General features: G+C 38.5%; 1 protein-coding gene across 1 annotated transcript; it reads left to right on the top strand.

Moving 5' to 3' along the window:
• The first annotated feature begins 991 nt into the window (after positions 1-991).
• Positions 992-15,984, top strand: LOC131107493 (ER degradation-enhancing alpha-mannosidase-like protein 3). The gene is made up of 20 exons (XM_058057589.2): positions 992-1,733; positions 1,814-1,859; positions 2,825-2,925; positions 3,050-3,089; positions 3,171-3,283; positions 3,915-4,068; positions 4,132-4,266; positions 5,234-5,339; positions 5,450-5,547; positions 5,631-5,756; positions 5,828-5,911; positions 5,987-6,070; positions 6,956-7,080; positions 7,206-7,371; positions 9,906-10,063; positions 10,166-10,277; positions 10,365-10,538; positions 11,676-11,841; positions 11,911-12,102; positions 14,285-15,984. The coding sequence occupies exons 1-20, from the start codon at positions 1,639-1,641 to the stop codon at positions 14,449-14,451; spliced, it is 2,442 nt and encodes an 813-aa protein (XP_057913572.2). The 5' UTR covers positions 992-1,638; the 3' UTR covers positions 14,452-15,984.
• Positions 15,985-16,439: the final 455 nt, after the last annotated feature.

The raw sequence follows: 16,439 nt of genomic DNA, 5'->3' as shown, positions 1-16,439 counted from the left end.
GGCAACTGTCCAACATTTTTTAATGAAGAGTAACGGGAAAGTTACAAAATGCAAGCACAAACCCCCCTCACATTAATCCGGGGAGAAATGTAATATTGCAACAACTTTTCCTAATGTTTTAACGGTTTTGTAGTGTTTGTCAGACCATATGATTTCAATTGTCTAAAACGTTTGAAATGATTATGACTTTTTATTCCCACCCAGGAATAGTTTTTTTTTGAACACTTCTTCGGAGAGGTTTTCATTTGCGGATCGATACGGAAATATTGATCCTGACAATACTAGCCCTTCATGCCCTAACATCGATTTTCAAATCAAAATATCGATGCATTTGATAATTTTTCCGATACTTTAGTCATTTGAGGGAGTGTAACTTGACGAGATTCTGTGTAAATGCTACGCAATTGGTGGGTACTACTTTTTCTTCCGCCTGAATGCGTAACACAGCGACACAGTGCTCAGTCTGTTGAACAATGGCGGAATGTAAACAGAGCCATGTGTGGATTGTGACTCATATTATCATTCTTATAGTAGTTTTTAAGAAATCATTTTACGTTGTTTTGGTTGCTTAAAGTACAAATTTCACATATTTTAAATAATTTTGTCATGTTTTCTGTTGTACGCATATTAGCTTGAATCACTCAATGTACTTAAGGGTTTTGAATAAATTACTCTGATTTCTTATGTTCTTTATGTTTTGATTTGAAATAAACTACTTAAAGTACCTGTCTGAATTCATTATCGAATTGGTAACTAAATCAATAAGTACCTTTTGCGACATCTAGTGGTGAACACCTCACTTGCATGTCTGAGATATTTTATGCAAATCAGCGTGTTTTCTGGATACTAAAAATCATTTTATTTTTGCGTCTTTCTCGTTGGATTTTTATGAATTTGTGCCGGTTATGATGTCGCATATCTTAAAAATGTATAGATAGAAGAATTACTCTCAGGTAACGAAAAACCGTCCCAGGTTAGCTAAACTGCTGTCATGGTGCGTGATGACGTCAGACTCTAAAGGCAAATGGCGTCGCCCGACATAGCTGCGAGTGAGGACTGCCTCCTGGATGTTCTTTGACAGCTTGCTCCTCGGCGTCAGGGCACGATATGGCCGGGGTATTTCCTGACGACGTGTCTCCTATCATTCCACTGTAAGACTGCCACCTTTCCACAGCAAGTCCAACACTATTTCCCGCCTGCTTCCTCAAGCTAATGCTCCGCCTAGCTAGCGTTGCTAACCATCTGCTAGCCGGTTGTGAATACGTGGCTGGTAAATGTTAAGCTTTTGTTTTCAAACTGGCGTCAAATGGCTCCTTTAAGTATGTTTCTACATTGAAGTCAACTCGGACGTTCATCCATTATGCAGTGACATTCCCCGGACCATCAGCTGCCAAGTTAGCTTGCTGTCCCCATTGTTTACATATCGGCTACTACGCTTTTGACATGTTATGACCTCAACAATATGGAGGAGGGAGCAGGTCCGTTGATGTCACGGCTAAAATTCTACAACATCATCCATCTATATGAAGATGTGTGGGATTAGGAGGACAGAAGATAAGTCTATTGGGAGGACTGATTGACTTTTTGAAAAAAAGGTCAATTTATAAACGAGTGGTGGAGCAGCTGTGTGCCACTGGGATGATGTGTAGAATATTCCTCCTCATCAGTCTCATTGGCTGGACAAGATGTCAAGAGAGTCAACACATGACACCAGAGGAGAAGAGCATCATCAGGTTGGTGTGCTGCTCCTTCAGATGCCGGATGGGGGAAAAAAGTCTTATGGTGCTGATGTAACCTCTCTCTTTTTGTGCAGGGATCGTGTTGTTGAGATGTTCGATCACGCTTACGGTAGTTACATGGTAAGTGGTTACATGCTGGCGACTGCTCATAACAAGAAATTACAGCAGGACGCTGGGAAGAATGATGAAAATACTACATAAAATAACAGTTTGAGTATGTTGCCATATATCACAGCACATCATATAATCACCAACAACAACTTAGAATAAAAAGATAGATCATAGTCCTGTGGGAAACATATATATATATATATATAATTTTAATTTTTAATATAATAGTCATCATAATCATTTAATTTAATTACAATATACTACAATATAACTATATTTCTAATTATATATAATAAATATTCTATAAATAAATACATTACATTTTAATAAAATTATAAAATGTAATCAAATGTTATTAAATATCAAATGATGATGTGTACAATTATAATTCTAGTGAAGTACTATACAAATATGTATATAAAATATTTATATTATAAAATATAAATAATGTAATTATTAAACACCAAATAGTTATGTATAACTAAGATAATAGTTGTAATTATTACATTATATTGTAATTATAATAAAATATTATTACATTTATAATTATTATTTTATGAAAAAATATTTATGTAAAATAGATCAAGAAAAAAGATCACAATTATATTTTTGCTGTATAAAATTAAATATTTCTAGTTAATTAATGTAATTGTTAATATATTACATGATATATCAAATAAATAATTGTAATTTCTTAATGAGTTTAATATAATTAAATATAAATATTAAATATAAGTGTAGCTATAAAATAGCATAAATTAATAAACATTTGTAATTATATTTTATATGAAATAATACAATTATAATTACAATAAAATCTATATTGTTGAAATGTAATTATTAAACAATATATAATAATTACTAAAACAAATTACGTAATATTTTTTAAAACTATAAATTTGAAAGACAGTAAAGAACAACCTGCAGTTTGAAGGCCTCTGATGACAGTAGTTATGTTTCATTCTGTATTGCAGAAATATGCTTATCCGGCTGACGAGCTGATGCCTCTTAGCTGCAAGGGGAGAGTGCGCGGCCAGGAGCCGAACCGAGGCGACATCGACGACTCCTTGGGGAAGTACGTACTCTTAAACGTTCCAATGTCCACAAAGACACATTTTTGGAAGAATTCCATCAGAACCCCGCCCACTTGACCCAAGCTGTAACTGGAACCTTCCCCTTTCCTTCCCCTTTATCTGCAGGTTTTCACTTACCTTGATCGACACTCTAGATACTTTGGTGGTGAGTTCCCGCTTCCCACGTTTAGGAAGCATACAAAGACACTCATGTTTCATTGTACTATTCTGCATTTGTGTTTTGGAGGTGTTAAACAAGCTGGATGAGTTTGAAGACGGCGTGAAGAAGGCGGTGGCGGACGTACGCCTTGACAATGATGTGGTGGTGTCCGTGTTTGAGACCAACATCAGAGTGTTGGGGTATCTGCACATGCTACACGTGCTACATACAGTCTCTGCAGCATCCGCTGTAGAACAACCAGGTTTAGAGACAGCTACTTCCCCGTGGCCATCAGACTGCTGAATGCCATATAAGCCCTTCTACCTGCCCACACACACACACACGCAAAACTTTAAATTATTATTATTTATTCAAAATTATATAAATTATTTATACTAAATTACTGTTTACGCTGTACATTGTTCATATTTGATGTAATCTATTTATTCTCTACATTATTATTTATTATTATACGGGAGCCAGGCAACGACATTTTGTTGGCAATTTCACTGCTGTGTTATTGTGCAATGACAACAAAGAAAGTCTCTCTCTCTACGCATGCTACAAGTGCTACACATGCTACATATGCTCCACGTGCACAAGCGAGAGCACACGCTGGTGGGACTCTTCTACTCCGCCACACACAAAAGAATGAACATTTGTCAAAATGTGTTGCCTGTGCTATTATTTTTTGTACAAAGCACCACATGGTGGTGCTGTCACCAAACCCCATAAGCTGTGTCGATTTTAGATTTGTCACACAGCTGTATGAAACACACACTGTAACTTCACCTTTTGCAGACTGACAAGCACGTGTGTGAATCCTTCCAGGGGGCTCCTGGGAGCCCACGTGATGGCCGACCTGCTGCGTCAGCGCGGTGGAAGGATGCAGTGGTATAAAGACGAGCTCCTCAGCATGGCTACGGAGCTCGGGCATAGGCTGCTACCTGCCTTCAACACCACAAGTGGCCTTCCTTACCCTAAGGTACTCATCTTACGTTTTTAATGTCACCTTTTTAGGGGGTGATGAATTTGTTTTTATGTACAGGTCAATCTGCGTTACGGTGTGCGAAACCCGCTCTCACGTACGGGCACCGAGTCGGACACGTGCACCGCCTGTGCTGGAACGATGATCCTGGAGTTTGCCGCCCTGAGCAGATTGTCAGGAGAGGCTGTCTTTGAGGTATCCAGCGCTATGGAGCTGAATGCTCCTCGAATAAACCAGTTGACTCGCTAGCGGCTCTGCTGTTTGCAGCCAAGTAGTGCCATGCAATTCATAGCAATACGGACAACATAATCCATTCATTTGTAACAACCAATTCACTGATTAGTACTCTAATCTCCATTGTCATGTTATTATTTGAAGTACTGTATTAACTCTAGATCCCTTCTTATTCATGGATTTTTATTTTGCTATTGTACTATTGTACTTAAAAATATAATAATTTAAATAGAAAGTGGTGGTCATCCGGGATAGGCTCCAGCATACCTTGTGTGCAACCTTGGTGAGGATAAGCGGCATAGAAAATAGGTGGGGGAGAAGGGTGCAGCAGCTATGGATCCATAGGGCACTATTTCACACATCAGTTCACTGACAAATTACAAATTCATAACCCAAATAAAATGAAATACAAAAGAAAATCTTACCTCAAAACAAAAAGCGGGCAAATTAGTCAATAAACAATAATAATAATAGCAGTTGTAAATTATAATACAGCAATCGACATCAAACAATTTAAACAACCAAGAGTTATTTATACTATATACTGTTTATAAGCTTCATTTATTCTATGAAATAACAAATATAAGCTAAACGACTATATGCAAAAACTATATAAAACTGTTCTCTACAACTACTGTATATGCAAAATTACAGTATGTACAAAATCAATATCACAACTAATTAGTTGGTGATGGGGAGTTTTTTTCCCCCAGTCTAGCGGCCATGGCACACTCAGCTTTTGCCTATATTGCCTAATGGACCGGCTGGCTCTGGGAGTTTTGATGCAAATTTAATTTTAACATACTGATAACAATCCAAGAAATCAGATATTTATGAATTAAAAGTGCATCTGTGGTAAGTGACCGTTCGAATGGTTGCAGCCCAACATGTTTATGAATGTGTTGTGTGTGTGTGTGTGTCTCCCTAGGAGCATGCTCGCAGAGCTCTGGATGTCCTGTGGGAGCGGAGGCAGAAAGGAAGTGACCTCGTGGGGACCGTCATCAACATCCATAACGGAGAATGGGTCAGACGGGGTGAGTCCCAGTGACGTTATCAGCACCACCATCACCATCCACAAGAGGATCAGGAATGGATTTGAATATGAGCTGACTGTAACTGGTGCGTCTCACGTTTGCGTTTGCAGACAGCGGCGTCGGTGCCGGCATCGACTCCTACTACGAATATTTGATGAAGGCCTACATTCTCCTCGGGGACAAGGTTTTTCTGGAGAGGTTCAACACTGTAGGCCGTTCACCAGCTTAACCTTTGGGATTGTGCTCCTCGTGTTGGTGCTCATATCTTTTTCATGATGTTTACTGTAACAGCACTACAGTGCCATTATGAAGTACATAAGTCAGCCCCCCCTGCTGCTCAACGTGCACATGCACAACCCCACAGTGAGCGCACGCAGCTGGATGGACTCGCTGCTGGCCTTTTTCCCCGGCTTACAGGTCTGTAATTCTCTCCCGATGCTGGACTCATGCAGTCCAAGTGTAGCAGCAGTTGCTAATGTATCTCTCAGGTATTGAGAGGAGACCTGAAGCCGGCCATTGAGACTCACGAGATGCTCTATCAAGTCACCAAGCAACATAAGTTTCTCCCTGAGGTAAAATACAAATAAAAACAAACATCGGTGTGGTCTGAGCGAATATGAGCAGATTTCTATTTCATTTCTTGGCAGGCTTTCACCACGGAATTCCGCGTTCACTGGGGCCAACACCTCCTGAGACCAGAGTTTGCCGAAAGCACCTACTACCTCTATAAGGTGACTAGTAACTGCAGATGCTCCATATTGGCTCTCTTACCGATGAAGATGACATTGTCCAACACCGCATGACACCCCTACCAATCATAGAATGCAAACCCCATCTTAAGTTCAACATTGGCGTCCAATGTACTGCCTGTTGGCCCACAGCACATTTTAAAAAATCGAATTCAACAACAAAAAAAATCATAATATTGGGAGGAAAGGTGAAATATATTGTCATTGATGACAATCATATGACAATAATATTTTCATTATATTGTCATATGATGAAAAATAATGTGACGTTAGTAGCATAAAATATAAACAAAATTTTTTGTTTGGAAAATTAAGTTTTATAGTGGAAATAAAGTCTAAGTATTATGGGAATAAAGCTATGATAAATAATTTACAAGTTAAAAGTTTAAATAGTTTGAAAATAAAAAAGAAGGTGGTCTGGTCAATTTATGAGAATTGGTTGGCTTTAGTGCAGTTTTAAGAACGACCACAAGGTGGCAGAAGTGCATTTTATAAGAGCTCGGCATGCACATTCCCCACATGCTCCACAGCAAGCAGGAAGTTGAAAAGCACGGAGGCGTGTAGCGTGCACAAGGTTACCGATTGAAGGGACATTTTAACGCATGCACACACGCAGTTTAGTTCTAAATGTGAAATTGTAAATGGTGTGTGTGTTTATGTTTAGATATTTTGCCTAAATACAGTATATAATAAACAAATACAGTATGTATGGCTAAATTTGTGTCAAAGTGAAACTTGCTTGAACTGTATCAAACTGTAATAAAGTTGCATCCTTTCATTTTTTCACTATGTGGCCCTCGCTGGGAAAAAGTTTGGACACCAAACTTTTAGTTAACTTTGAGTTAAACGATGTCTGTTCTCCTGCAGGCCACCGGTGACCCCTACTACCTCAGAGTGGGCCAGTCCATTGCAGAGAAACTCAATGCATATGCCAGAGTGCCTTGTGGGTTTGCCGCCGTGCAAGACGTTCGCACTGGGACGCATGAAGACAGGTACTGTCAGCACGTATGCAATGATGTATGGAGTGATTCTGCCATCTTGCGGCCGTACAATGATACTCCGTCGACCTGATGTCTTCGGTTTGTGTGATTTGTGTGTTTTTGCGCGTGGTGTGCAGAATGGACTCGTTCTTTCTGGCAGAGATGTTTAAATACTTGTACCTGCTGTTCACGGAGAAGACACAGCTACCCATCGACATCGACGACTACATCTTCACCACAGAAGCCCACCTCCTGCCTGTGTCGCTCTCCACCGCGCAGCCGTCCTGCCAGGGCAACAGAACGGTCAGCATGCCTCCTCATGTCATACAGTATACAGTATCCTGCATATAACACAATTCAACATGTCTGAAAAGCTGTAGGAAGAAGAAGAGCTTATATTTAATCACCAGCTAATCACAGGACAATTTGTAGTCGCCAGTGAACCTAACATGCATGTTTTAAAAAGTGGGAGGAAAGTGGAGCACACGAAGAAAATCCATCTCCTGACTGTGTGGCCAACATGCTAAACACTCCTTTTCTACCCATGGTGCACCTTGGTATTTGGATGATTGCATTAGCTTTTGTCTTTTGAGCGGTTGTCAGCTCCCGCCGTAACTTTTTTTTTTCTTTCTTTCTTTTTGACGGGTTAGTTCCTCATGCCGGGCAGTTTTCAAGCCCGGCATGTGGTGAAGATTTTTGTGGTGAAGATCTGTGGGCAGGAAAAATGCCAAAATTGTTGAAAACTTTTGAGAACTCTTTTCAGTCCATCCACACAGGACGTGTGTGTGTGTGCCTGTTTGTATATTAACTGAAACATCCAGTTTTTATACATTTTTGCAATCAAAATTCACATAGAAAGAATCCATTAGAGGCTCAGACTTTGAGCCAGGCTTTTTCTAGTTAACCACTGTGTAATAGAACTACATGCATACCAAACAAAAAATAAATCAATATACAAATGTTTAAATATAAAAAATAATTAATAATTGAAAAAGAAAAAAGACACTGCATCTCCTAAATAAAACACAACTCAATTAAATATAATATAATTACATTTTATGTAATTTAATACAGGAGATCCGGGTTCGATTCCACCCTCTGCCATCTCTGTGTGGAGTTGACACGTTCTCCCCATGCATGCGTGGGTTTTCTCCGGGTACTCCGGTTTCCTCCCGCATTCCAAAAACATGCTAGGTTAATTGGCCACTCCAAATTGTCCATAGGTATGAATGTGAGTGTGAATGGTTGTTTGTCTATATGTGCCCTGTGATTGGCTGGCCACCAGTCCAGGGTGTACCCCGCCTCTCCTCCGAAGGCAGCTGGGATAGGCTCCAGCATGCCTGCGACCCTCATGAGGATAAGCGGTAGAAAATGAATGAATAATTTAACACTTTTATACAATTTAATAAAAACAAATAATTGCAAAGAGCCTGCTACAGTCCCCTTCAAAAGTATTGGAACAGTGAGGCCAATGAGATGCAAAATTTCAGCTTTTATTTCCAGGTATTTACATCTGGAGGTGATAACCAACTTAGAAGATAGCATTATTTGTTTTTTAGGTAAGCAAAAGTATTGGAACAGGCAGACTTAAGATAAATTGAAAAAAAAGTGAATAATACTTAATATTTATTAATTATTGCAGTTATTGCAAACAAAGGATTTTCAACAAAATAGTATTATTCACTTTAATTTATCTTAAGTCTGCCTGTTCCAATACTTTTGCTCACCTAAAAATGTGGTCTTCTTTTACAAAGTTGTTTATCAAATCCAGATGTAAATACCTGGAAATAAAAGCTGAAACATTGCTCTTTTTTCTCATATTCATCTTTTGGCATCAAACCCAAACGTTTTTAGTCCACAGCAAAAATAACAGAATTGGCCTCAATGTTCCAATACCTTTTGGAGGGGACTGTATTTTCTGTGATGTGAAAACCCATTAGCGTCATCCCTCGGAATATATTCATAATTGGAGCATAGAAAATATTTTTTATGACTTTCTAAATATGTTTTTAACATTATTAGAGCTTTGTAGACATGGCATAACACCCCTATAGTCACCTTTACGCTCCTATTGTTCATTGTTTACAAGAAATTGTGCAACTCTTATGCTGCAGACAGCCGCTAGCCAGCGAGCTAATAGCCTTGAAATCAATTAAGCTAACCACTTAACCTCAAATGTATGTGTCTAAAGAAGCCAAAAAATTCAAAGACTTCATGCAGCGTTAAGATAGTCTGATGTAAGCTAATGTCATTACTGCCACCTAGTGACCAAAGTAGTACATATCACTTGTATTTCTTTTCTGACTAATAATAGACCACAGACTACCAGCAAACATTTATGAATTCATTTGTTTCTGAAAAACCGTGATATAGCAATGGAGCTCAAATCGAACAGCGATATTGTGAGGGGCAACTGCATTTGAACAACCAACTTAATCATGATGTGGAATCCATGAAAAAGTGGGAAAGGAAAACAGCCCTCTTTCACCGTCGTTTATTCAAAGTAGATTAAAAGCACAAACAGCGCCGATGAGGTGATGGTGGATATGTACAGTACCGAAGAGTACAGCCATTTTAAAACCCACGTCTTTCCCACCAAGCGCTAAGGAGTGCAACTTATATTTGAAAGCGCACGGAGAGGTAAGTAGTTGCTGGATGCTGGCCTGCCATGATTCTTTGAAAGAGGTTGCCTACAGCCATAGTTGGTAATGTTTTCGCTGGGTGTTTGCTATAGGAGACGGTAGACAATAGAATTATATCATATAGTGTATACAGACTGCTGTATTATATACAGTAGATGCAGTGGTGTGATTGTTATGAATGTTGTGACTCACCAGGGGAGTGACGGAGAAGGTCCCGAAGACGACCTGTTCACACACACGTGCCCGAGCACAGACACCTTGTTCCCCAACAACCCTACCTTTGCCAAAAGCATCCGTGACAGCTACAAGTACCTGACGGGCGTGGGGAGAGCTGTCCACCCTTCACCTGTCAGGTGTGTTCCTTATTCTGGTGCACAGTGGAGCTTGTTAGCTACGTCAGGTGTGTTGTTTTGTTATTGCAGCTTTTCATGAAAATATGCATTTGTGTGTTGCAGAGAAATTGAGTTACCCCTTCATGATGGTGGCATGGAGCCAGTGGAGTTCTTAAAAAGCATGGGGATCTCTCTCACGCCGCTCAGTGACTTCGGCACAGTAGACGCCAGAAGGGTACTTCTTCTACTTTCTACTTATACAACAACACCAAGTTTGACTTTATGAAAAATGGGGTACAAACCCCCCCCCTCCGCTTATCAGGAGCATACAGCAGTGTACCGCGTGAAGCTGGTGGCCGAGGTGAGCCAAACGCTGGACGAGGAAGAGGTGGTGCCTCACGCCGTGCAACTTATATCGCCCCCCTTTTTGGGCCGGACCGTGCTGACCGCCGGCCCCGCCAAGTTTGGATTGGACCTGACCACAAGAGAACACGGGGTGAGTTTGCCATACAACAGGTCACATCGGTTTGCCTGTAAAAAAAACCCACTCAACACATGTTTGAAACAATCATAGTCGCATTACTAGTATCATTCATAAGGATAATAAATGTTACCTGAAAAACACAATGATTAAAAAAAAGACTAATAAATAACTCTACATACATTTTGATTTGTAGGTATTTATTGTTGTTTATGATAATATCGTATTTTCCGGACTGTAAGTGGCACTTTTTTTCATAGGTTGGCTGTTCTTGCGACTTATAAATGAAAAAAACTGTTTTCATAAACACTGGACACCTTTTCTGTTCATGTTTACTTTAGTGTAGCTGAATAACCATTGTGTTAGCATATCTTACACCTATTCAGCCTGTTCTCTATTCTTTTATTGTTACTTGCCTTCCAAGATGACGTAATGTCTGTTTTGCTCAAGTAGTTTGTAAAATAAATTACCCGCAAAAAATGCGACTTATACTCCAGTGCGACTTATGTATGTTTTTTTCTACCTAATTGTGCATTTTTGGCATTGTGAGACTTATACTCCAGTGTGACTTATGTATGTTTTTTTCTACCTAATTATGAATTTTTGGCATTGTGAGACTTATACTCTGCAGTGACTTATAGTCCATAAAATACGGTATTCACATTTAAATAAAATCTACGTACTTTTGGCCTAAAGTTAGCAATTTAATGCATCAAAATGGCTAAATAAAGTAAAATGCTAATACAAGGCATTCAGAAGATGCATTCAAAGACATTGTTTTTTTTCTACCTAATTATGCATTTTTGGCCTTTTGTGACTTATACTCCGGAGCGACTTATAGTCCAGAAAATACGGTAATAGTAAGACAAACATTACTATTATCATTAATAACAAATGCATAATTATAATAGTATTATTAGTAGTGGTTGGAGTAGTATTAATTCAACAAAGAGTTTATTTAATCCTACCTCTTCTACTTCCTTTCCTTTTGAGATGCAACTGAGCTTGCTGGGAAAGGAAGTATTGAGGAGTCGAGTCAAGTGTAATGACTTCCATATTGGAGAGACCGAGCAAGAAAGAGTTTATTTGTGTTCTTTTGACTGATTTGTAGAAAAGTGCATCCTAACCCTAAAGCGTGCTGTGATGTTTCAGGTGAAAGGCAGCCTCGCCAAGGCGTCCCCTTACACGGCATGCGGCCCGGTGGAAAACCCAGCAGAACTTAAAGGCCACATCGCCGTGGCACTGCGTGGTGACTGCATGTTCGCCGCCAAAGCTCGCCGCCTGCAGGAGGCCGGCGCCACAGGAGTCATCTTCATAGGTGAGGCTCACCGCCTCGTGCGGCTGAACCTCTAAATAATATCCCCATCGTCACTGTTTTCACTTCCAGACCACCGCGAGGGAAGCAGCAGCGAGGAAACGCCGCTCTTCCAAATGGTGGGCGACGGCGACTCCACCGCAGACATCACGCTGCCTTTGGTGTTCCTGTTCAGCCGCGAGGGCGCCGTGCTCACCGCCGCACTGGAGGAGCATCGCAACGTGGACGTGCTGCTCCTGCCCAAGGAGAGACAGCTGGGACGCGGTGAGCTACGTAAAAGGAAACAATCCTCAAAACAAGACGAGACAAACGAATCCTTAAAACAAGACGAGCCAGTTTGTCAGCGCTGAAGGTTGCAGCGTGCCACAGTTGACTCTTACGTGACGACTGTATTTACTGTACATCACATGCTAACATCACCTCAATCACATCGCCATATTTAGCCCTCAGCTCCCCATGGAATCGCCATAAAACTCGTAGATTAAAACTCAAAAAACTCCATGTAGAATTGGAAATTTATTCTCAAAAATGTATTAAAAATTTTCTAGAAAAAATTACAACTTTTTTCTATATAATATATATATTTTTTAATTCTGACTTTTTTACCCATAAAATTACAAATGTATTTTAAAAAAATTATGACTTTTTTCCATAAAATTACAAATTTATTTTTAACAGTTAGGACTTTTTCCCATAAAATTACAAATTTATTTTGGAAAAAAAGGAATATAGGTCTATGACTTTATTGTCAAAATGGTACAGCTTTGTCCTTGTAAAGTTTAAAATATTTCCTTTTAAAATGATTTTATTTTTCCCTTAAGTGGGACTTCCTTTTTTTCCATGAAAAAAAGCTACAGCGGCGAGGCAGTGAGTGCGTAAAATAATTAAAACTTTTTTCCGTAAAATTACAAATTTATTTTGAAAAATTCTGACTTTTTTTCCATAAAATTACAAATTTATTTTGAAAAATTCTGACTTTTTTCCATTAAATTACAAATTTATTTTTAAAAGTTATGACTTTTTCCATAAAATTACAAATTTATTTTGGAAAAAAAGGAATATAGGTCTATGACTTTATTGTCAAAATGGTACAGCTTTGTCCTTGTAAAGTTTAAAATATTTCCTTTTAAAATGATTTTATTTTTCCCTTAAGTGGGACTTCCTTTTTTTCCATGAAAAAAAGCTACAGCGGCGAGGCAGTAAAATTATTAAAAACTTTTTTCCATAAAATTACTAATTTATTTTGAAAAATTCAGACTTTTTTTCCATAAAATTACAAATTTATTTTTAAAAGTTATGACTTTTTCCATAAAATTATAAATTTATTTTGGAAAAAAAAAAGGAATATAGGTCTATGACTTTATTGTCAAAATGGTACAGCTTTGTCCTTGTAAAGTTTAAAATATTTCCTTTTGAAATGATTTTATTTTTCCCTTAAGTGGGACTTCCTTTTTTTCCGTGAAAAAAAGCTACAGCGGCGAGGCAGTGGGTGCATAAAATTATTAAAAACTTTTTTCCATAAAATTACACATTTATTTTGAAACATTATGACTTTTTCCCATGAAATTACAAATTTATTTTGAAAAATTATGACTTTTTCCATAAAATTACAATTTTATTTTGAAAAAAAGGAATATAGGTCTATGACTTTATTGTCAAAATGGTACAGCTTTGTCCTTGTAAGGGAAATATTTTAATATTTCCTTTAAAATTATATTTTTCTCTTAAGTGGGACTTCCTTTTTTTCCATGAAAAAAAGTTACAGCTGGGGTCCGGGGGTCTTGCCTCGGCTATCGAATTGTGTGGCTGGAGAGCAGCGTGTCATTCGGGTGTTCAGTGGTCAAAATGTGTACCTGCTGCTCACTCCCCAGGACGGGACTGATCTTATCACAATGTTGTTTTTTTTTTTTTTTGTAATATTCTGGCAATCAACCGCTAAAGACGGTTTGGCCACCCCTGCATGTTCTTCTAAGGCCAAGTTCCCGTCACACCACCTTTTGATGGGAAAAGCATCAAACCATTTAGTTTTGCTGCCCCCTCCCTCTGGAAGTCCCTCCCCACACCCGCCTGCAGCTGCACTGATCTGTCCACCTTTAAAACCCCAGCTAAAACCCTCCATGTCTAATCCTCACATTCCATCCAGTGCTCAGGTATCCTTCCATATGACAGAACCCAGGCTCTGTGGGGCGGCCTTCTGTCTCGACCGGTTGGGTTAAAATTGACATGAAAATAAAGTAGAGGGATAGATGTTAGATCACAACAACTGTTCACCAAAGTATGGACTAATATTACAACTTAATCGTTGGTTAAATTCAACCTAAATCTGTGACTTGACTGTCGTAGTATTACAACTTTTTTTGCGTAGAATTGTGCCGATTGTTTTTTTGTTTTGTTTTTTGATGATGCCGTTTTTGTCATAGTTGTCACTGATTTTTCTGCTATCCAGCTAAGACCGACAAACCTGTCGGCATCAACATCAAACTGCGACTGGCCGAAGACCAAGACGGGGAGGAGCAGGAAGAAGAAGAGGAAGCTGCGTCCGGTGGTGGGTCCATCGTGGAAGTTGTCGTTGGTGAAGGCGAGGAGCTTAAAGGAGACACAACTGAGCCCTAAGAGCAGAGCAGAGCAGAGCAGAGCAGATCCAGGACTGTGACCACTGAACGGAGCCACACCTCCTGGCAGCAGACCGTGGAAGTGGAGCTTTAATCCGCTGATACAAAACAAGGTCATTCCAGCCCGAAAAAAAAAGCTTGAACCTCCTGTGTCCCTGAAGTTAATAGATCTTAACTTACCTCACCTTTAGAGAAGCGTTAGTCGAGGTAGCGGAGAGTCACCTGTGTTGTTATGCAATCTTTTTTATTACGTCTAGATTTTGCACCTTTTTTTTAACACTAATTAATGATCTGAAAAATGTTGGCTTCCTGTTGAGCTGGAAAGCAACTTCAGGGAAATTGAAGAGTGTATTTTCTTTCTGCAGTGTGGGACTTTTTTTTTTTTCACTGCGTGATAATAGAACATTCCAAAAAGTAAAATCTGTAGACTTTAGCTGCCTTGCATTTTAGTACTTTTGGATTGTTTGTACATTTTGTTTTTGTGCAATGATTATTGTTGCTATCGCCGTGATTATTTGGATTGTTCATGTTATGGCAAGAATAATTTCAGAAAATCAGGTTTGTCTGAGAGACCACATGAGTATTAAGGCCACATGGGGAAAGAACATCAAATAAGATTCAAGTTGAAATATTTGAGGTAAAGATTAGACAAAAAAAAAAGGTATTTCAAGTTTATTGCCATAATATGGGGGATTTATTCTAACAATTTATTTCTGGACTAAACAGCCCCTAAATCTGTGTTGTTTTTATTTTTTTTATTTATGCTTCACTATGAATAATTAATCAAAACAATTAAACTGGCAAAATTGTGAGAATAAACTTGAAATAATTTTAATTTTTTTTAATTTAGAAATAAAAAAATCTAAATGTATTGTAATATTTCAGTTTTATTGCTGTAATATTTTGATTTATTTTGGTAATATTAACTTCATTTCTGGACAGTATTTTCCCTCTACAAGTTTTTTTTTAATATTTAATTTTCATAATCCTAAATGTAATTGTTGTGTGATTTGTTTCCTTTCCGTGTGGCCCTAATACTGATGCTCTATACAACAAAATGAACGTGTGCCAGGCGCTACGTGACGCAATAAGCAACCTTTATATGCTATCATGATCATTTATTATGAAGATGATGGTTTCAAAGATTGATTGTGGCATTGACAGTGTCTTCATGATTCATGTCGTTGCTGCAGGGACTGAAATGGAAAGGTTTGATGCAGCAAAAGTGAGCCAGATCTCATATTTTTTGTTAATGTTTGCACGGTGGAAAATTTCCATGATGCTGCTTCATTCATCATTTATTTGATATATTTGTTTTATTAAGTACCAAGGCTTGGATAACCTTTATTACCTCAGGATTGTGCTTAGTGCTGTTAATACGTTTAATAAATGGTAAGTGGGGGGTGGGGTGGGGGCATGGTAGGATATGACATTTTCAAATTGTTTTATATTGTGGTCAGCAGTTTCTAAGGTTGAAGTTCAATGTGCCATAAAAAATATGCATAAGTCTCTGAGCTGACGCAATAAATATCAATTTACAATCAGTTTCTCTCTTATTTATGTACAATATTGGCCTCCGTGTGTCGTTATATTGCAGGACATGGACAGAAAATAATATAATATTATTAAAATTATGTTTAATATATTAAACATAACAGAGTGCGTATTCATTTAGGATACATCATTAAATGATATCACAGTACATTTTTTGTGTATTTTAAATGTTCAAATGTGTTTTACACCGAGCAGCAATTATTGTGATATGAGTAGTTATCCAACCGGTTGGTGACGTCACCACGTCGCCCCACGTTTCTCTTCGCTGCACTGTCAACTCGCCCTGCACGGTGATGCCTTCAGGGCCTGGGAAACGGTTGGAATTACTCATAACAAACAAGCATAATACGAAAATACAATTATTTGTTCACGTTACTGTCCGTTTGCTTTTTTTTCCAGCTTTGTCAGTGTTTAAACTCATTGTAGCCCAAGCTA

This window comes from Doryrhamphus excisus, linkage group LG19 (genome assembly GCF_037039965.1).
Source record: "Doryrhamphus excisus strain RoL-2023G ecotype Guam linkage group LG19, RoL_Dexc_Guam_v1.1, whole genome shotgun sequence".
Lineage (NCBI taxonomy): Eukaryota > Metazoa > Chordata > Actinopteri > Syngnathiformes > Syngnathidae > Doryrhamphus > Doryrhamphus excisus.
The sequence above is the reverse complement of the archived record's forward strand: the minus strand, read 5'-3'. Positions and strand labels throughout refer to the sequence as shown.

Coding starts and splice junctions, on each gene's coding strand:
- LOC131107493 (XM_058057589.2), top strand. CDS start 1,639: ATGATGTGTAGAATATTCCTCCTCATCAGTCTCATTGGCTGGACAAGA. Junction 7,081..7,205: donor ACTGGGACGCATGAAGACAG/GTACTGTCAGCA, acceptor CGTGGTGTGCAG/AATGGACTCGTTCTTTCTGG. Junction 11,842..11,910: donor CACAGGAGTCATCTTCATAG/GTGAGGCTCACC, acceptor TTTCACTTCCAG/ACCACCGCGAGGGAAGCAGC.